Source organism: Perognathus longimembris, chromosome 8, assembly GCF_023159225.1.
Source record: "Perognathus longimembris pacificus isolate PPM17 chromosome 8, ASM2315922v1, whole genome shotgun sequence".
Classification (NCBI taxonomy): Eukaryota; Metazoa; Chordata; class Mammalia; order Rodentia; family Heteromyidae; genus Perognathus; species Perognathus longimembris.
This window is the reverse complement of record NC_063168.1, coordinates 56,943,624-56,965,513: the sequence shown is the minus strand read 5'-3', so window position 1 is coordinate 56,965,513 and position 21,890 is coordinate 56,943,624. Positions and strand designations below refer to the sequence as shown.

Genomic DNA, 21,890 nt, shown 5'->3' with positions numbered 1-21,890 from the left:
TGAGCAGAAAAGCTAAAGGGCAGGGGCTAGACCCTGGTAAGCCCTAGTACTGGCGTGCGCGCGCGTGTACACACACACACACACACACACACACACACACACACAGGAAGGATGAAAGGAAATAAGGAAAGGGAAGTGAGGAAGTAAGGAAGGAAGGTGTGATGCTCAGGAACAGTGCCATCAACCAGAATGGAAGCTGGGGGGGGGGGTTGGTGGTGTCAGCAGCATTTTTAATTTTAATTTTTGTCAGTCATGGGGCTTGAACTCTGGACCTGCTGTCCTTGAGCTCTCCAGCTCAAGGCTAGCACTCTAGCAATTTGAGCCATAGCACTACTACTTCGTTTTTTTTGGTGGCTAATTGGAGATAAGAGTCTAATAGACTTTCCTATCTGGGATGGCTTTGAATGCCATCCTCCCATCTCAGTCTCCTGAGTAGTTAGGATTACAGGTGGGAGCCACAAGTGTCTGGCTTAGTAGCTTAAACCTGTAACCCTAACTACTCAGGAGGCTGAGATCTGAGGATCCTTATTTGAAGCCAGTTTGAAAGCCCACTAGCCACAGTAGGAAAGTCCATGAGACTCTTATCTCCAATTAACTACCAAAAGGCTGGAAAGGAGCTATGGCTCAAGTGGTAGAGTATGGTATCCTTAAGCAAAAAGGCTTAGGGATAGCACACGACAGCACAGTGCCCAGGCCAGGCTTAAATGTTTCGAGTAGAGCCTAGGAATACATTTTATTTTTTCCTTAGAAGGTTGCCAGGTAGTTTTAATGAGTAATTAGGTTTAGGGGTTCAAATTTTGAAACATAGAATCTTAGATCAGCAAGATAATTGGTATGTCTGAGTTAAATGGTAGTTTTTTATTTGAATTTAATAATATTTACTTTAGCTTTAAACATTTTTTTCTGAAAGAAAGCAATCTGAAGTCTGTTAACAAAAGCTGTCCCATTAAAAAAGAAAATTGGGGATTTTATTATGTCTCTACACAGTTAACACTGTATTTCAGTCTTACCTCCTCTATCACACAGACACCATTCTTTCTAAGGAATAGTGTCCCCAACAGATTTCCTTGTTCTATTTTTATAGTTGTGAAGTCTACGTTGACACTATTCAATCTTCTTTATACTGTTCTCTAGACTACCCACTCTCTCATAGTCTCTTTTTCTCCCATCCCTTTATTCATCACCAGCTTTTGTTTAGTTTCTCTGTGCTGCTCTCATATATATTTGTGATATGTTACTCAGCCTCTTTCTCCATTCTCCCCTCTCCTGAGTAGACTCTTAGCTTGAGCCTCATGGTCTATGTTTAGCAATTTAAGCAATTATATATATATATATATATATATATATACACACACATATATGGATGTTTGTAGTTATGTACATATCCATGAATATGAATGTCTTAGGTCTAGCTTCCACATATAAGTGACATATAAGTTTTTTGAGCTTGTCTTGTTCAGTGTGATATCATTGCATCCGTTTTCCTGCAAGTGACATGATTTCATTTTTAAAAATACTGTGTAATATTTCATAGTATATATACACCACAGCTATTGCTGGTACCTCAGTTACTTACACTGTTAGAACAGTGTTAGAATAAGCATGGATAGGATGCACAGGTGTCTTTTCTGGACCTAGGGAAGATTTTTAGGCTTTTGAAAAATCTCCATATAGTGCTTTTCTACAGAGGCTGTACTACTTTACATTCCCACCAACAGTGCATCAGGGATCCTCCTTCCCCACGTTTTATCCAGCATTTGGTGTTTTTTGTTTACTTGAAGGCTATGACTTTCACTGGAATGGGATGGAGTTAATAGTGTGGTTTCTTTTTTTTTTTTTGCCAGTCCTGGGGCTTGGACTCAGGGCCTGAGCACTGTCCCTGGCTTCTTTTTGCTCAAGGCTAGCACTCTGCCACTTGAGCCACTGCGCCACTTCTGGCCGTTTTCTGTATATGTGGTGCTGGGGAATCGAACCCAGGGCCTCATGTATACAAGGCTTGCACTCTTGCCACTAGGCCATATCCCCAGCCCCAATAGTGTGGTTTCGATTTGCATTTCCTTTAAGGTTAAGGATGTTGAATACATTCATTATCTGTTAGCTGATTGTGTTTCTTTTTTTTTTTTTTTTTTTTTTTTTGCCAGTCCTGGGCCTTAGACTCAGGGCCTGAGCACTGTCCCTGGCTTCTTCCCGCTCAAGGCTAGCACTCCGCCACTTGAGCCACAGCGCCGCTTCTGGCCGTTTTCTGTATATGTGGTGCTGGGGAATCGAACCTAGGGCCTCGTGTATCCGAGGCAGGCACTCTTGCCACTAGGCTATATCCCCAGCCCTGATTGTGTTTCTTGGGAGAACTGTCTATTCAGTTTGCTTTCCCATTGTTTTTTTTTTTTTGCCAGTCTTGGGGCTTGGACTCTGGGCCTGAGCACTGTCCCTGGCTTCTTTTTGCTCAAGACTAGCGCTCTTGAGCCACAGCGCCACTTCTGGCCGTTTTCTGTATATGTGGTGCTGGGGAGTTGAACCCAGGGTTTCATGTATGCGAGGCAAACACTCTTGCCACTAGGCCATATCCCCAGCCTCTTCCCATTTGTTGATAGGATTGTTTTCTTGCTGTTTAATTTCTTGAGTTCTTGTATACTCTGGATATCATTCCATTATCTGTTAAATAGCTAGCAATTAAAAAAAAATTTACCATGTATCATCCTGGTTCTGGTGATTCTGTCTCTGTCTCTCCCTCCTTTACTGGTCCTGGTTGAACAAAGCACCTGGAAGTTATTTCTGAGCTTCTGTGCTAGCTTCAAGGCTAGTGTTTCTGCCACTTAAGCTGTAGCTTTACGTCCAGATTTTTTGGTGGTTCATTGGATATAAGAGTCTTCATGAGTTTTCTGCCTTGAGTAGCTAGGATTACACGTGTAAGCCATCAGCACCCAGGTTTATTTTATTTCATTTTCTTATTTATTTTTGTGCCTGTTCTGGGGCTTGAACTCTGGTCTTGGACTCTGTCCCTGAGCTCCTTTTTGCTCAAGGCTAGCCTTGTACCCCTTGAGCAACAGTGCCACTTCCATCTTTTTCTGTGATTAATTGGAGATAAGAGTCTGACAGGCTTTCCTACCTGAGCTGGCTTTAAACCATGATCCTCAGCTCTGTCTCCTGAATAGCTAGGATTACAGGCCTGAGCCACTGGTGTCCAGCTAGCTCCTTGGGTGTTTTTTGCTCAAGGCTATAGCACTTTACCACTTGAGCCACAGTTGTACTCTATGTACTTCCAGTCTTTATGTAGTTAATTTGCCCAGGCTGTCTTTGAACTGTGATCCTCAGATCTCAGCCTCCTGGGCTGGATTATTGACATAGTTAGGATTGTTGACATAAGCCACCAGAGCCCAGTTTATTTACTTATTTATTTTCCCAGTCCTGGGGCTTGAACTCAGGGCCTGGTTTCTTTTTGCTCAAGGCTAGCACTCTACCACTTGAGCCATAGCACCACTTCTGGCTTTTTCTGTTTATGTGGTGCGGTGGAATGGAACCTAGGGCTTATGCATGCTAGGCAAGCACTTTACCACTAGGCCACATTCCCAGGCCTCTTCCTGTTTCTTTTGCAGATGGAGTCTCCTGGACTTTTCTTCAAACCATGATCCTCTACATCTCAGTCTTTTTGGCTTTTTTTTTGAGATAAGGTCTCAATACATACCTCTGGATGACCTAGAACTCACTGTGTGTAGCCTGGGTTGGCCTTAAACTCACAATGCTCCTACCTCAGCCTTTCTTGAACTTACTACTGAGATTACTCCATTCCTGGTTTTAATTGCTTTCTATTTTTTCTTTTTTTTTGCCATAGTTTATTTTGAATGGATATAATTTATTTTGAACCAGCTGAAGCCCCTTAATATATTCAAAATGACACTATAGTGGGAGCAAGTGTCCTTATACCAGGGACAGGAGGAAGGAGAAAAGAAAGGGAATAAAAGAAGGTAGAAACAGTTGGGCTATTGATACAGTGCCATTTAAATTTTTTTGTTTCATGTCGTATTAAAAATGGTGAGCTTGCTGGGCACCAGTGACTCATACCTGTAGCTACTCAGGCTTATGGTTCAAAGCCAGCCTGGGCAGGAAAGTCTGTGAGACTCTTCAGCTAATCACAGAAAAAGGCTCAAGTGGTAGAGTGCTGGGTTTGAGCAAAAGGAGCCCAGGGACAGCACCCAGGTCCAGAGTTCAAGCCCCCAGGACCAGCAAAACAAAACAAAACAAAACAAAAAACCCCAGACAAACAACAACAACAAAATTTCAGTTAGCTGGGCTCTGGTGACTCATGCCTTTAATTCTAGCTACTCAGGAAGCTGAAGGCTAAGGATCAAGATTCGTAGCCAGCCTGGATAGGAAAGATGATACTCCTACCTGTAATCAGTTAGCAAAAAAGAAGTGGAGCTATGGTACAGTACTAACCTTCAGTGGAAAAAACCTAAGAGACAGCATTCAGGGATGGAGTTCAAGTCCCAGGTATTGCATTTTATCAAATTGTTACTTAACATATTAATAAAGTTCTTCAAAATATAAAATGGTCGATTTATTTAAAATCATTGGTGATCCAGTAAACATTTTCTTTTTACTTTTTTGGCAGTGCTGGGATTTGAATTCGGCTTCATACTTGGTAGGCAAGCACTCTAATACTCAAGCCATAGCTCTAACAGTTAAATACTTCTTTTTTTTTTTTTTTGCCAGTCTTGGGCCTTGGACTCTGGGCCTGAGCACTGTCCCTGGTTTCTTTTTGCTCAAGGCTAGCACTCTGCCACTTGAGCCACAGCGCCACTTCTGGCCATTTTCTGTGTATGTGGTGCTGGGCTTCTTGTATACGAGGCAAGCGCTCTTGCCACTAGGCTATATTCCCAGCCCCAGTTAAATACTTCTTTTTAAAACAAATATTGTTATTATAAAGGCGATGTACAGAGGAGTTATAGTTTCATAAGTCAGATAACACATACATTTCTTTTTGAACATTTCCAACAAAATACTTCGTAAAGCTGATCATGTAGTAGGAAGAATTCTTGTCATACACACAAACATATCTACACATAAATGCATGCACCTTAAAGTGCATAGTATGCCAGATTTTGATGTGTCATAAGGAAAATTACAGCTGGTTTGTGAGTGAGGTGTTAAGTATGTGCTGTTAGATGCATTGGGAGGGTCTGTATAAAATAGTATTTTGAGCTGGGCGCTGGTGGCTCATGCCTCTAATCCTAGCTACTCAGGAGGCTGAGATCTGAGGGTCTAGGTTCAAAACCAGCCTGGGCGGGAAAGTCCATGAGACTCTTATCTCCAATGAACCACCAGAAAACCGAACGTGGTGCTATGGTTCAAACTGGTAGAGCCCTAGCCAGCCTTGAGCAAAAAGAACTCAGGGACAGCTCCCACGCCCCAAATTCAAGCCCCATAACTGACCACAACAAAAGTAGTATTTTAGGAAAATTCTGAATGATGCAAGATAGCAGCAGTTCAAATTTCCAACGGAGCTTTGTGCCTGTTTGTTCTTCTATTACATAAATCAACTAGATGGATTTTTAATATGTTTGGATGGACTTTGACTTTAGGCTTCAGATATAGGCTGTGAAGGGTCTGTGTGGCAGTTGTCTGGGAGTTCTGTGTTTTCTGTGTTAAGCTCAAAACTAATTTCAAATGTGATAACCAAATAGAAACTCACATGAGCTCATATACCCTCTAGATTGTTTTGTAGTTAAGTTACTTTTGTTGGTCATGGGGCTTGAACTGAGGGTTTGGGGGCTGTCCCTGAGCTCTTTTGCTCTAGGATAGAGCTCTACTACTTTGAGCCACAGCGCTACTTCTGGTTTTCTGGAGCTTAATTGGAGACAAGAGTTTCACGGACTTTTCTGCCCCTGCTGGCTTTGAACTCGGATCCTCAGATCTCAGCTTCCTCAGTAGCTAGGATTACAGGTGTGAGCCACCAGCTTCCGGCTTGAGTTACTTTTTTTTTTTTTTTTAACCTATTTATTGTCATAGTGATGTACAGAGGGGTTACAGTTTCATACGTAAGCCAATGGGTACATTTCTTGTACAATTTGTTACCTCCTCCCTCATTTCTCCCCTCCCTCTCCCCCACTTTTTTTTTTTTTTTTTTGCCAGTCCTGGGGCTTGATCTCAGGGCCTCAGCACTGTCCCTGGCTTCTTCTTTTTGCTCAAGGCTAGCACTCTACCACTTGAGCCACAGTGCCACTTCTTGCCTTTTCTATATATGTGGTGCTGAGGAATTGAACCCAGGCCAGCACTTTACCACTAGGCCATATTCCCAGCCCTTGAGTTACTTTTATATTGGCAACTTGTGCAGTAACAACTATTTACAGATGATTGAGTTCTTTGAGCAATATCAGAATAGTCCCCAAATTTTACATTAGCTAGATTAGCATCCTGAAGGGAGAATATAATTTCTGTTTTTCATAACTATGTGACCTAAGAATGTGCAATCTAAGTGTTGACAGATGTAACTATGGCATATTGAATATATGAGGAAGGCCTCACAGTGTCTGATGGGAATAGTAGGTCTTTAAAGATGAGCATCATCTTTGGAAAATGTTCAGTAATTTTTTTTACAATGTTCTCAGTTGATATTTCATATGTAAGACTATAGTAAAGTAAGAGCATATCACATAATTAAGATTATAAAATTAGGGCTGGGAATATGGCCTAGTGGTAGAGTGCTTGCCTTGTATACATGAAGCCCTGAGTTTGATTCCTCAGTACCACATGTGTAGAAAAAGCCAGAAGTAGCACTGTGGTTCAAGTGTAGAGTGCTAGACTTGAGCAAAAAGAAGACAGGGACAGTGCTCAGGCCCTGAGTTCAAGCTCCACAACTGAAAAAAAAAAAGGATTGTAAAATTAAAGTAGTGGAATTCTTGGTTAAAATGAAAAAGGATTGTAACTGTTCCTATAGTTCTATGTTTTTTGGAGGACTGGATACTTCATTGGTTCTCTGACCTTTAACATTGCTTTCTGTGCATTGTATTTTACTGTTCTTTTATGTCCCAGCTACTGAAGGTTACCAAACTTTGTTCAGCACCAAATTCTGCTTTTACAGAGATACTTCTGGGAGAGAGGGAACAGAAGACACTGTATGAAAGGAAATGTTCTCATTACCTGACTCCTGTAAATGTAATCCCTTTGTAAATCACCTTTATAACAACAGTAGAATTAATCATGTATATATGAAGTACTTACTTGGATTTGGCTTTCCTTTTTTTTTTCTTCTGCAGTCAGGGTACTTAAACTCAGATCCCTAAGTGTTTTTGTTCAAAGCTAGCACTCTACCACTTGAGCCACAGCTCTACTTCTAGCTTTTTTTTTTTTTTTTTTCTTTTCTTATTTTGTCATATAGCTTGAACTTAGGGCCTGGGTGCAGTCCCTGAGCTTTTTTTTTTTTTTTGGCTAGCACTCTGCCACTTAGAGCCACAGTGCCACTTCAGTTTTCTAGTGATTAATTGGAGATAAGAGTCTCTTGGACTTTCCTGTCCAGTCTGGCTTCCAACCATGATTCTCAGATCTCAGCCTGCTGAGTAGCAAGAATTACAGTCATGAGCCACCAGTGCTTGATTCTTTAAGACTAACAACTTTCTCTTAAATGATTTTCAAGTTTTAATTATATTAAAAATTATGTGCACCTAACTAACATTAATGTTGTGCATTCTTTGTTGATTTTGAATGTAGCACATTATGATAAGCTTTCTTAAGCAATGAAAGTGGAATTTTACAGTATATTAAGTCAGTGTGCAAAAATTATTTGTGTGTTTAGTATTTATTAAGGTACTGGGGCATGAACTCAGGGCCTTCTTCTTGCTCTGCTTTCTTTTTTTTTTTTTTATATATTTTTTTTGGCCAGTCCTAGGCCTTGAACTCAGGGCCTGAGCACTGTCCCTGGCTTCTTCCCACTCAAGGCTAGCACTCTGCCACTTGAGCCACAGCGTCGCTTCTGGCCATTTTTTTTTTTTTCTGTATATGTGGTGCTGGGGAATCGAACCTAGGGCCTCGTGTATCTGAGGCAGGCACTCTTGCCACTAGGCTATAGCCCCAGCCCCTTGCTCTGCTTTCTTAATGGCACTCTGTTACTTGAGCCACTGCCCAGCCCAGCTTTCTGCTGGTTAATTTGCCTTTTTTTTGACAGTCCTAGGACTTGAACTCAGGGCCTGAGCACTGTCCCTGGCTTCTTTTTGCTCAAGGCTAGCACTCTACCATGTGAGCCACAGTGCTACTTCTGGCCTTTTCTATATATGTGGTGCAGAGGGATCGAACCTATGGCTTTGCGTATATGAGGCAAACATTCTTGCCACTAGGCCATATTCCCAGCCCCTTTGCTGGTTAATTTAGAGATGAAGTCTTGTTCTGGCTAGCTTGAAACTCCAGTTCTCCTATCTCAGCCTCCTGAGTAGCTAGGATTACAGGTTTGAGCCACTGATGCCTGGCAGTAGTACATATATCTGATAATAGCTTTCAAGGTCTAGGGGATATCAGTGTATACTGTGTGTTAATAAGGAGTTGACTGGTTTCTTTTAACCTTTTTTTGTCTTTTCTTTTATATATATATATTCCCCCCCCCCCCCCACCCAGAGCTGAGGACCGAAATCGGGGGCGGCGGGGGGGGGGCTGTGGGGGTGGGCTTGCGCTTGCCAAGCAGATGCTCTTCCACTGAGCTAAATCCCCAGCCCCTCTTTTCTTTTTTGATACTGGGGATTGAACCCAGGACTGCACTTGCTAGGCAAGCACTTAGCCACTGAGCGTACATAGTTGTTTTTTCTTTCTTTCTTTTTCTTTTTTTTTTTTTTTTGGCTGGTCCTGGGGCTTGAACTCAGGGCCTTAGCACTGTCCCTGGCTTGTTTTTGCTCAAGGCTAGCTAGCACTCTGCTCTGCCAACTTGAGCCACAGCGCCACTTCTGGCCTTTTCTATATATGTGTAGTGCTGAGGAATCGAACCTTGCCACTAGCTAGGCCATAGCCATATTCCCAGCCGCTGGTATTTTTTTTTTGCCATACCAGGGGTTTGAAATTGGCTTTTGTCCCTGAGTTTCTTTTGCTCAAGCCTAGTACTATCATTTGCACCACAGCACCACTTACGGCTTTCTCTGTTTATGTGGTACTGAGGAATCAAATGCAGCCTCATGCATGCTTACCAGTACTCTACCAATTAGCCACATTCCCAGCTCCCTGTGTGTTTTTTTTTTGCCGGTCCTGGGGCTTGGACTCAGGGCCTGAGCACTGTCCCTGGCTTCTTTTTGCTCAAGGCTAGCACTCTGCCACTTGAGCCACAGCGCCACTTCTGGCCATTTTCTGTATATGTGGTGCTGGGGAATCGAACCCAGGGCCTCATGTATATGAGGCAGGCACTCTTGCCTCTAGGCCATATCCCCAGCCCTCTCCCTGTGTTTTTTGATGATTCTTTTTTTTTTTTTTTTGGCCAGTCCTGGGCCTTGGACTCAGGGCCTGAGCACTGTCCCTGGCTTCTTTCTGCTCAAGGCTAGCACTCTGCCACCTGAGCCACAGCGCCACTTCTGGCCGTTTTCCATATATGTGGTGCTGGGGAATCGAACCGAGAGCTTCATGTGTTGGAGGCAAGCACTCTTGCCACTAGGCCATATTCCCAGCTCTTGATGATTCTTTTAAAGGTTAATATTAGAATTGGTTGGTCGTAGGGCTTGGACTCAGGTCCTGGTACTGTCCCTGAGCTCCTTTTGCTCACGGCACTTTGAGTTCAACTCTACTTCTAGTTTTCTGGTGGTTAAATTGGAGATAGGAGTCTCACAGACTTTACTGCCTGGGCTGGCTTTGAATTGAGAGCCTCATGAATAGCTAGTATTATAGGTGTAAGCTACCAACCAACACTTGGCGGTAAACAGTTTTTTTTTTTTTTGTTGCAAAATAGAAGTATAAAATTTATTTAAAACCACTCACAAAATTCTGTGTCATCAGGAATGATACAATTTGTAATAGCTTTTTTCTTTTTAAAAACTCATGACAAAGATTTAAAATATATTTTCAATTACAGTACTCATTTAGCCTTATTTAGTTAGAACAATTCTTTTTTTAAAAAGAAGGAATTTTATGCTCTAGACAAATGAGACACACAAGGAAAATATAATAAACAATTTCCACAACTGTCTTTACATGTATATTTCAATACAAGTACATTTCAGTACATTTTGCTACATAAACATGAACTCATGTACAACTGCTGTGCACCAAAATTTAGCTTAATTAGATCTTTCAAGTAACATGCAATTCCAACTCGCAAGTCTTCAAGTACTTTAAGGAAGTGTTCCCTTGTCTGCAGAGGACTAAAAGATTAAAAGTCATCTAGTAAAATGATCACAAGATGATTTTTTTTCCCTTTCTTCATGGTGAAGTGCTTTTTCTTTAACTGTTTTCTCATGTTAGGAACTCTCAGATATGTTGTGGAGTTTAAAAAGCATTTTAAAAGATCATTTCAATGTGTGAAATGCATAATATAGCAGGACAGCAATAGGGTTAAACAATCTCCCAAATTAAAAATACAAAGGCAAAATTAAATAGTATATTCCAAAGAAAGAAGTCAGGTAGAGACCAAGAATATGAACTCTGACCTTGATATTTCTGTGTAGGGAATTCAGCACTACTGTGTTTCACCATGGTAAAGAATCTGTGAATATTTCATCTGACCAAAGATAAACATTCTGGCTCCTCCTTTAATCTCAGCCACTAATATACTCTGTTTTAAGTAGGTCACCATATAGCATGAGAAAGGGAACAAGCTAGAGATTGGTGCTTAGATCTCTGCCAAGTACTCTAACATGAGGTAAACAGTTTTTAAAAACAGGTTGTTCACATGAAATTTTCAATTTGAGCGAACTCACTTTTAGTATGTACATATATATTTATATTGTACTTTATTAGAGCTTGAGGCTCTGAGATCAGCTCCACATTTCCAAAAACAAACAAACCCAACAAAATAACCCAACTAAAAGTAGATGTATCTTATGACCCCACCATGTCACTACTCTGGGCATATATCCAGAGGAATCATATCAATATACATGACAGGTACCCACATTGCTCATGCTTTTTGCAGCTTTGTTCATAATAGACAAATAATAGCTAAATAATAATAGCCAAATAATAGTCAACTGAGGTGCTCAACAACCATTGAATAAAGAAAATATGGTAATAAACAGCATGAAATTCTATTTAGGTATAAAGAAAAATAAATTATGTAATTGTCAAGAAAATAGATGGGGGGGCTGGGGATATAGCCTAGTGGCAAGAGTGCCTGCCTCGGATACACGAGGTCCTAGGTTCGATTCCCCAGCACCACATATACAGAAAACGGCCAGAAGCGGCGCTGTGGCTCAAGTGGCAGAGTGCTAGCCTTGAGCGGGAAGAAGCCAGGGACAGTGCTCAGGCCCTGAGTCCAAGGCCCAGGACTGGCCAAAAAAAAAAGAAAATAGATGGGAGATAAGCCAAAGTCAGAGTCAAATACTGCATGTTTTCCATCATTGGTCAGCTTTAGACCTAAAAGATACATGTTGACAAGTGTACATACATACGTGTATGTATGTGTAACATGATGGTAATGAACTTTCAGGGGAGAGAGAAGGGAAAGAGAATGGTATAAGACATAATATCAATACAGATGGGATTATAATTTTATTTGGCTATGATTTGAGCATTAAAAAAATTTATTTTTTGCCAGACCTGGGTCTTGAACTCAGGGCCTGAGCACGGTCCCTGGCTTTTTTTTTTTTTCTCAAGGCTAGCACTCTCCCACTTGCCACAGCACCACTTCTGGCTCTTTCTGTATATTTGGTGCTGAGGAATCGAACCCAGAGCTTCATGCATGTTAGGCAAGCATTCTTACCACTAGGCCATATTCCCAGCCCCTAAGAGTTATTTTATGGACTCTGTCTTAAAGTCTTACAGGCTGAATTTTTGTTCTTTTAACAGCTAAACCAGGTGGACAAGTGAAATGTCAGTATATTTCTGCTGTGGATAAAGTTATATTTGTGGATGATTATGCAGTGGGGTGTAGGAAAGACCTTAATGGAATCTTGTTGTTAGACACTGCTCTGCAAACTCCAGTTTCAAAGCAAGATGATGTGGTTCAGCTTGAGTTGCCAGTTACAGAGGTAAGTTGAAATAAATATCAGTATACTCTTCTTAATCTTTGACCTATAGGATATTGAATCAAGTGAAGTTGTCTTTTAAGGGTGTTACATAGTTACCACTACAAAGAATTGAGTTTTCAGTCATGCTGTTTAAATAATTGTCTTTCTTCTGCATAATTATTGGTACTTATTGGCGTAATATTTTAGATGTAAATTTTGTACTAGCATTGGTTAAACAGCTCTAACAGAGATCCCAGTTGGTCATGGGACTTGAGGGCTTGGGCACATTGCCTGAGTATTTTTTGCTCAAGGCTAGTGCTCTACCATTTGAGCCACAGTTCCACTTTGGGTTTTCTGGTGGCTAATTGTAGATTAGGGTTTCACAGACTTTCCTGCTTGGGCTGACATTGAACCATGATTCTCAGATCTCAGCCTCCTGAGTAGCTGGATTACAGGCATGAGCCACTGGGGTCCAGATAGATAGCTTGTTTAAGTCTAACTATTTCCCAGTTTCAGAGAAGGGGAAAAAGGCACCTTTCTTTTTACACGTCTCTTCTTGTCTTATTTATTCTTGTTTTCTGTCTTTTGTTCACTCCCACCATTTACCTTTTTTTTTGTATTTGTCCCATTGGATAGAATTTAGTTCTGTTGTCCATATGAAGCTGAAAGACAGGTAGAGGTGAGGTAAATTTTTTTTTTTTTTTGTGCTAGTAGTAAGACTTGAACTTTGGGCCTAGGTACTGTCCCTCAGGTTTATCACCTAATGCTAATGCTCTACCATTTGAGCCACAGCTCTACTCCTGGCTTTTTTTTGGCCAGTCCTGGGGCTTGGACTCTGGGCCTGAGCACTGTCCCTGGCTTCTTTTTGCTCAAGGCTATTACTCTGCCACTTGAGCCACAGCGCCACTTCTGGCCATTTTCTGTATATGTGGTGCTGGGGAATCGAACCCAGGGCCTCATATGAGGCAGGCACTCTTGCCACTAGGCCATATCCCCAGCCCTACTCCTGGCTTTTTTGTGGAGATTAATTTAGTTGGCGATTAAAGGCCATTGCTTCTCCTGTCTGAGCTACCTTTTAATTGAGAACTTCAGGTCTCAGCCTCCTGAGTAGGTGGGATTACAGGCAAAAACCATGAGTTCTATGCTGTTATTATTACTATTTAAAAAAATTTGTTAAGGAGCTGGGACTGTGGCCTAGTGGCAAGAGTGATTGCCTCATATACATGAAGCCCTGGGTTCGATTTCTCAGTACCACATATATAGAGAATGGCCAGAAATGGCGCTGTGGCTCAAGTGGCAGAGTGCTAGCCTTGAGCAAAAAGAAGCCAGGGACAGTGCTCAGCCCCTTAGTCCAAGGCCCAGGACTGGCAAAAAAAAATTGTTTAAAATTTTTTTTTCCTCATTATTAAGGAATTGTTATAGAAGGGTTGCAGTTCCATAAGTCAGGTAATGAGTACAATTTCTTCTTGGAATTTTCATCCCTTCTGTATGAAGCATTTGAAAATTTATTAAATAAATCTCAAGTCAGGATGTTTTCCTACTGTATATACTAAAATGGTAGGTGTGTAGCTGTCTTCTACTTTCTCTTCCATTTTGCTTACTGTTACAAAAATAGCTATTGCTATTTCCTCTCCATTTACCTTGCATAATTCCAAGTGTTGTTCATATAATACTCTTTGTAAATACTCTACCATTCTAGGTGTCATTTACTTGTTACTGACTTTCCTAAAATATAAGGTCCTAAGCTGGGTTTAATGAGTGTAGATTTATTCTTTATCTTATATCAACCATGTATTTGTGTTAATAGTTCATATTGAATTATGTGGATAATGCAGAAGACCTTTTTATGATAATTGCTGAGTGTCAGGTACAGTTTGCATACTTAAAGCTCATTGGAGGACTTTACATTTATCTCTTTACAATTATATGCATTTATGAACATTTATGTGCAATTGATCCATTTTTCTTTCTTGATTTTGTTTATAATAGTGTAATTTTTTATAATAGTTAATTTTTTTTTTTTTTTTTTTTGGCCAGTCCTGGGCCTTGGACTCAGGGCCTGAGCACTGTCCCTGGCTTCTTCCAGCTCAAGGCTAGCACTCTGCCACTTGAGCCACAGCGCCGCTTCTGGCCGTTTTCTGTATATGTGGTGCTGGGGAATCGAACCTAGGGCCTCGTGTATCCGAGGCAGGCACTCTTGCCACTAGGCTATATCCCCAGCCCTATAATAGTTAATTTTAATTTATGGTACGACACTGAGTACATTGCTTTGTCTCATGTACTTGTATAGTAGCCCTTTCAATCATTTAATTAATTAGCTTTGTAAAAGTAAAAGCCTAATAAGTTTAATATAGTACTTGTATAGCATATACTTGTATAATACTGCATAATACTTGTCATAATTGTGACAAACTATAATATCTGAATTAGGAGCTGAATTTAAATGTGATTTATAATGTTTAATTTTCTTGTGAACACCTTTTATTTAGGCACAACAACTCTTATCAGCGTGTTTAGAAAAGGTAGATATTTCTAGTACAGAAGGTTATGATTTGTTCATAACACAGCTCAAAGATGGTTTAAAAAATACATCTCACGAGACTGCAGCAAATCACAAAGTTGCTAAGGTAAGACATTAAAAATTATCTTTTTGTGAATTATAGAAAAACAAAGACTTCTATCATTTTACTTTGCCACCTTTCCTATAGAAAGGTTCTGCTTGTAGTTTTTTCTGTCTTTTAAGAAACAAAGTGTGCTTGTAAGACATCTCAAAGCTGATTACTATTGTTACTATGATGATGATAATGATTTGCTAGTCCTGGGGCTTGAACTCAGGGCCTGTGTATTGTCACTGAGCTTTTTTGCTCGGTGCTGGTGCTCTACCACTTGCCACATCCACTTACAGCTTTTTTTTTTTGTAGTTTAATAAAGATAAGAGTCAAAGACTTTCCTGTCCTGGCTGTCTTCAAATAGCGATCCTGAATTCTCAGTCTCCTGAGAAGCTATGATAACATTATACATGAGCCACCAATACCTGGCTGATTGTGTGTGTGTGTGTTTGTTTGAATGTATGCACACATGTGTATGCCCGCACGTGCATGCACACATGTACATGCATGCCAGCATTGGGACTTGAACTTAGGTCCTGTAGTTTTTGCTAGTCTTTTTAGCTCATGACTGGCACTTGAACTGCACCTCTACTTGTAGTTTTTTGTTTTTTGCCAGTCCTGGGGTTTGGACTCAAGGCCTGAGCACTGTCCCTGGCTTCTTTTTGCTCAGGGCTAGCACTCTACCTCTTGTGCCACAGCATCACTTCTGGCTTTTTCTGTTTATGTGGTGGCGAGGAATGAACCCAGGGCTTGGTGCAAGCTAGGCAAGCACTCTATCAGTAAGCCACATTCCCAGCCCTCGCTTGTAGTTTTTTTTTGCTGGTTAATTAGAGATAAGAGTGTGATAGACTTGTCTGCCCAGGTTGGCTTCCAACCTTGATTTTCAGATTTTGGCCTAGGATCATAGATGTGAGCCACCCACTCCTGGCTTATAAAATTATTGTTATTATTATTATTATTATTATTACCAGTCCTGGAGCTTGAACTCAGGGCCTGATCACTGTCCCTGGCTTCTTTTTGCTCAAGGCTAGCACTCTGCCACTTGAGCCACAGCGCCACTTCTGGCCGTTTTCTATATATGTGGTGCTGGGGAATCGAACCCAGAGCTTCATGTATATGAGGCAAGCATTCTTGCCACTAGGCCATAATCCCAGCCCCTAAAATTATTTTTTATTGAAGTTTCACTTTAGCTCATGTGAACTGTTTGGCTTATTGTGTTCCTAAGCCTTCTGTGATGCCAGTCTGAAGGCTTAGTGTGCTTAAGATACAGATGAAAGAGGCTTCCTTTAAGTTCCAAGCTTAGATAAGAATGGAACATGGTTTTGGAAATTGGCATTTAATTTTTTGTTGTTGTGGGGCTTGAACTCAGGGCTTGGGCACTGTTTCTTAGCTCTTTTGCTCAAGGCTAGCACTCTATCAGTTGAGCCACAGCACCACTTCTACCACTTCTAGCTTTTTCTGTGTATGTGGTACTGAGGAATCAAACCATAACCATGTTTTTATTAGCCTGTAATTCTGGTAAGACATTTTCTGTTTTGGAAGGCGGCAACTAGTAATTTCACAGATAATTTATTTTAAGAAATAGATTAAACAGATACTTGAGAACTGACAAAGTCAGAAACCATAAGGTCGCAGAAATGGTAACTGTATGGAAGCAGCTCTCATTGTTATCTGGAGGAACACAGAATCTAGAAGCTTAGAAAATAAGACTCCATGCTATCCAGCTGATACTCCAGGAACATGGAGGATCGTTTTAGAACCAGGAGTCATATATCTGAAGAGAGATGCTGAGTGCTTGATGGTATACTTGCCACACAGTCATGCCTGAAACAGTGCTGGAACAGGGACTAGTAATGGCAACAATGAGGTGTCTTTTTCTCTCATTGTACTTTCTAGTTTTCCTTGTATTTTCCTGTTGGCAGAACCACAGCCAGGAAACTGATAGAGTACAAATAAAGCTTGTCTTAGCTTCAGTGTGACAGACCAGAGAATTAAAGTATAGGTTAGAAGCTGAGACACAATAGTTTAAAAACTGTCACAGTCCATTCTTTGGGTTACTCAGCAAGTGCACACACACTTTTTATATATATTTGAATATTCATGCAACAAAAAGATAATGATTTTATTTAATCAGCTGCCTTGTTGCTATGTACAAATTAACATGGTTTTTCCATTGTTCCAGAAAAGGGAGACACAATGTTTCAATAAATATTTTCCTCATCCCAGATAATGTTAACTATTTCCAAAATATAGTCATTGTACTACTGTTTAGGAACAGAACTGTGTTGCTTAAAAATAACATTAAAACCAACTTAAAAATAATTTTTGTTTTGTTCTGGTCCTTGGGCCTGAACTCAGGGCTTGGACTTTGTCTCTGAGCTGCTTTTGCTTAAGCCATTGCTCTGCTTCTTGAACCACAGCTCCACTTTTTTTTTTTTTTTTCCCATTCCTAGGGCTTGGGTCTCAGGACCCTGAGCACTGTCCCTGGCTTCTTTTTGCTCAAGGCTAGCACTCTACCACTTGAGCCAAAGCGCCATTTCTGGCCTTTCTGTATATGTGATGCTGAGGAATTGAACCCAGGGCTTCATGTATATGCTAGGCTAGCACTCTACCACTAGGCCACATTCCCAGCTCCCCACTTTTTTGTTTTGTTTTGTTTTGTTTTTAGTGGTTAATTGGAGATAAGAGTCTCATGGGCTTTCTGCCTGGGCTGGCTTTGAACTACAATTCTCAGATCTCAGCCTCTGGAGTAGCTAGAATTATAGGTGTGAGCCACCTGTGCCCAGCATGCATACTACTGCTACTACATTTTTGCTTCGCTGATTTGACTTTTTTCCAGTAAGAAGTTTCTTTTTCTTTTATTTTTTTGGTGTGTGTGTGTGGGGGGTGGGGGTTCGATTGGTGGGGCTTGAACTCAGGGCCTGGGTGCTGTCACTGGGCTTTTACAAAGCTCAAGGCTAGCATTCCACCACTTGGAGCCACAGTGCCATTTCTAGTTTTCTTATAGTTAATTGGAAATAAGAGTCTCATGGACTTTCCTTCCTGGGCTAACTTTGAACTATGATCCTCAGATATTAGCCTGAGTAGGATTTACAGGCATGAGCCACTGGTGCCTGGCCAAGAAGTTTCATTCTTTCTTTAATGCCAAGTCTTGATAAACTAATGAGATAACTGAGTTAAAGGTGATAAATACTTCTTAATGGGTTGTTATTATTTTGGGTAAAAATGTTGAGTACATTTTCCTTTGTTTATTGTCTTATTTTCTTTCAGTGGGCCACGGTTACATTTCATCTTCCGCATCATGTATTGAAGTCCATTGCCAGTGCCATTGTAAATGAACTCAAGAAAATAAATCAAAATGTTGCTGCCTTACCTGTGGCATCCTCAGTGATGGACAGATTGTCTTACCTCTTACCTAGTGCACGTCCAGAACTTGGAGTGGGGCCAGGCCGTTCTGTAGACAGGTATGATTCTTACTTATGTAGAGAGGTGACAATGAGATTCAATGTTTAGTTTATTGATCAGCCAAAAATTATTATAAAATTTGATTATGACTTAAAATTTCAAAATGTTTTAAAAACTAGATTCTGATTTCTGTCAAAATACTGAACTTTATTTTGAAAAATTTAGTTTATTAATTGGTTAGTAATATTTGAGGAAACTTCTACAATTACTTAGTGTATAAGAATTACTTTACGGGGCTGGGAATATGGCCTAGTGGCAAAAGCCCTGGGTTCAATTCCTTAGCACCACATATATAGAAAATGGCCAGAAGTGGTGCTGTGTCTCAAGTGGCAGAGTGCTAGCCTTGAGAAGAAGCCAGGGACAGTGCTCAGGCCCTGAGTTCAAGGCTCAGGACTGGCAAAAAGAAAAAAAAAAGAATTACTTTACCATTGATGAAATTTTGTGACCTTTGAAGTAAATTCTTTCAAATTCAAAAACTGTATCTCAAAGTGAACATAGGGAAAGTGGTAATTCTTTTCTTCTAATATAAAAAAGTCAGTTGTGATAATCTTACAGTAAGATTTGTGTGTGTGTGGGGGAGTGTGTGTGTGTGTGTGTGTGTGTGTGTGTGTGTCAGTGTGTCAGTCCTAGGGCCTGGGTACTGTCCCTTAGCATTTTTGCTCAAGTCTAGTCCTTTATTGGTTGAGCCATAGCTCCACTTCTGGCTCTTTTGAGATAAAAGTTTCATGGACTTGCCTCTCCACATTAGCTTTAACTGAGAATCTCAGATCTCAGCCTCTTGAGTAGGTAGGATGAGCTAGTGGCACCCAGCAAAGACTTATTCATTCATTCATTTATTTTCTTCCTTTTTGTCCTAGACTTGAACTCAGAGCCTAGCCTCTGACCCTGACCTTTTTGTTTCAAGTCTGTCGCTCCACCACTTGTGGTTCATAGTAGATTACTGTTAGCAACAGCACATCTTTGCCAATAAAGTGCTGGTGTTGCAGTCAAAGCCATCTGGGAAAAATACAAGATTCTATTTGTAAAAGAAACTAAAGCTACAAGGTGTGTCTGTTTGGTTTAAATGGTAGAGTACTGTGCTAGTTGAAATGACATTAGATTCTTATTAAACATTATAAAAATGCTGCTATACTCAAGTATAAAACCATCGTGGTGGTGTGTGTGTTACTGGGGATTGTACTCATACCACTTAACATACACAAGCTCTTTTTGATTTAGTTTCTCAGATAGGGTCTTATGTTGTTTTCCTAGGCTGGCCTCTGCCCGAAATCCTCCCATCTGTCTGGGATTGTAGCTGTGTATACCAGTTCTGACTTGTTTGATATAGGTTTTTTCCTGGACTGGGCCGGAAATAGAATCCTCCTATTTCCATCTCCTGCATAGCTGGAATTACAGCACTGTGCCCTCATACCTGACACTAAAGGCTATAATTTTTTTATTAGATATTCACATTTGTCTTCTTATGCAGCATTTGCACTTTGATATTTTCACTGAATGGGAATTATAGCTTTCTTGGAATTTACAAATAGTATATCCTGTTGGTACCAAATGTAATAGTGAATTGCATTTGTTTTTTTTGGCCAGTCCTGGGCCTTGGACTCAGGGCCTGAGCACTGTCCCTGGCTTCTTCCCGCTCAAGGCTAGCACTCTGCCACTTGAGCCACAGCGCCGCTTCTGGCCGTTTTCTGTATATGTGGTGCTGGGGAATCGAACCTAGGGCCTCGTGTATCCGAGGCAGGCACTCTTGCCACTAGGCTATATCCCCAGCCCAATTGCATTTGTTTTTAACATCCATTATTTTAATTATGGCTCTTTTATTTACAATATTTATGTTTACCTTTTGAGAAAATGATTTGTTACCCTGTTTGTATTAGCTAAGTGATTTTAGTATATAAATAACTTGTATTAATTGTATTAGCAATTGGTTAGAATTTTATATATCTTTTTTCAGTTTTTATATTTCATGTCAGGTAATGAGTATATTTCTTGTCCTCCCTCCCTCCCTCCCTCCCTCCTCCCTCCCCCCTTCCCTCCCTCCCCCCTTCCCTCCCCTCCCTCCCTCCCTCCCTCCCTCCCTCCCTCCCTCCCTCCCTCCCTCCCTCCCTCCTTTCTTCCCTCCTTCCCTCCCCCATTCTCTCTCTTCCCTCCCTCCCTCTTTCTTTCTTTCCCTTCCTTCCTTCCTTCCTCCCTCCCTCCCTCCCTCCCTCCCTCCCTCCCTCCCTCCCCTCCCCTCCCTCCCTCCCTCCCTCCCTCCCTCCCTCCCTCCCTCCCTCCCCTCCCTCCCTCCCTCCTCTTCCCTCCTTTCTTTCTTCTTTCTTCTTCTTTTCTTTCTTTCTTTCTTTCTTCTTTCTTTCTTTCTTTCTTTCTTTCTTTCTTTCTTTCTTTCTTTCTTTTCTTTCTTTCTTTCTTTCTTTCTTTTTCTTTCTTTCCTTTCTTTCCCTGGGGCTTGAACTCAGGGCCTGAGCACTGTCCCTGGTTTCTTTTTGCTCAAGGCTAGCACTCTGCCACTTGAGCCACAGCACCACTTCTGGCTGTCTTCTATATATGTGGTGCCACTAGCCATATTTCCAGCCCCCCCAGTGCATTTCTTTTTGGATAATGTCATCCTTTCCTTTGCTCTCCCAGGTTTTTTTTTTCCCTATCCATCCACAGGTTGTATAGTTCACTTTCAACTTAGTGTCTAGTGAGTGTCATTGCTGCATTTTCTTCAGCCTTATTAAGTACTTATATATAAAGGAGTTACAATTCTGTAAGTCAGGTTTGTGAGTACAATGCTTCTTGAAAATGTTACCTCTTCCTTTGGTCTCCCCATGTTTCCCTTCCCATCCCTACCCACAAGTTACTTTTATTTTTGGGCAATATTAATATATTATTAATATAAATATTAACTTTGGGCAAAATACTCTGTTTTGTAATCTGTCAGGTGTTAAGTGCTAGGGCTGTCATTAAAATATTCTTTGGAAACCTGTTTGGAAAGGAAAATTTGAAAGTACATAATTAGGTAAAGCATTACTTTCTGAGAGCAATGCCCGTCTCAAGATCATAAAATTGCCTTTAAGAGTTGTGAACAGTGGCATTTTTTTTCCCTAAAGAAATAAGTGCAAGCTGTGGTAAATTTTTATTTAGGCAATGCATTCATGAGATAGGACTTCCATTGTTTCTTGGTGTTTGCACATGTTCCCAGAGACTATTTTTGATATAGCCTTTGGTGTTTATTTCCTTAAAAATGAATCTAAGAGCCTTATAAAGACTTTGAACCTTAGGTCTATTGAAAGTTTGAGTTTAGTGGTGGTATGACTGAGACTATCTTTAGTTGATCCTGAAGATCAATTAAATGAAATGCTATACTAGCTTCCACATGTTTTTTTCCCCCCTTCTCTGCTGTGGACTAAACCTATAGCTTGTGCAAATGGTAGGCAAAGTCTTCACCTGTAATGTCCCATTTTAAGGTACAAGGCAATATGAGTGAACAAAGTTTATAATAGTATTGAAAGTCATGTACTCATCAATTTAAGCAGAATTTAAGAAATTTTTTTCTGGTCTTGTTTTGATGACCTTTATAACTTTTTCTTTTTTTTTCCCCTTCTTGATATTATTTGCAGTTTTGTCTTAGGAAGAGTAAACTTTTCTATCAGTCCTTTGGACACTTCCTTATATTTGCTGTTATTCTTTCAAAATATCACCTTTCAGT

The 21,890-nt window shown here is 40.6% G+C and overlaps 1 protein-coding gene across 9 annotated transcripts in view; it reads left to right on the top strand.

Annotated features, from left to right (window-relative positions):
• Positions 1 to 21,890, top strand: part of Birc6 (baculoviral IAP repeat containing 6) — a 187,016-nt gene that overhangs the window by 12,473 nt on the left and 152,653 nt on the right. For all 9 annotated transcript variants that reach the window (XR_007211930.1, XM_048353168.1, XM_048353167.1 and 6 more), the window contains exons 2-4: positions 11,965 to 12,146; positions 14,615 to 14,752; positions 18,005 to 18,198. Coding sequence is in view for 8 of the 9 variants with exons in the window: in XM_048353168.1 (XP_048209125.1) it covers positions 11,965 to 12,146; positions 14,615 to 14,752; positions 18,005 to 18,198 (514 nt within the window). In the remaining variant the exon portion in view is untranslated. The remainder of the gene's footprint in view (positions 1 to 11,964; positions 12,147 to 14,614; positions 14,753 to 18,004; positions 18,199 to 21,890) is intronic.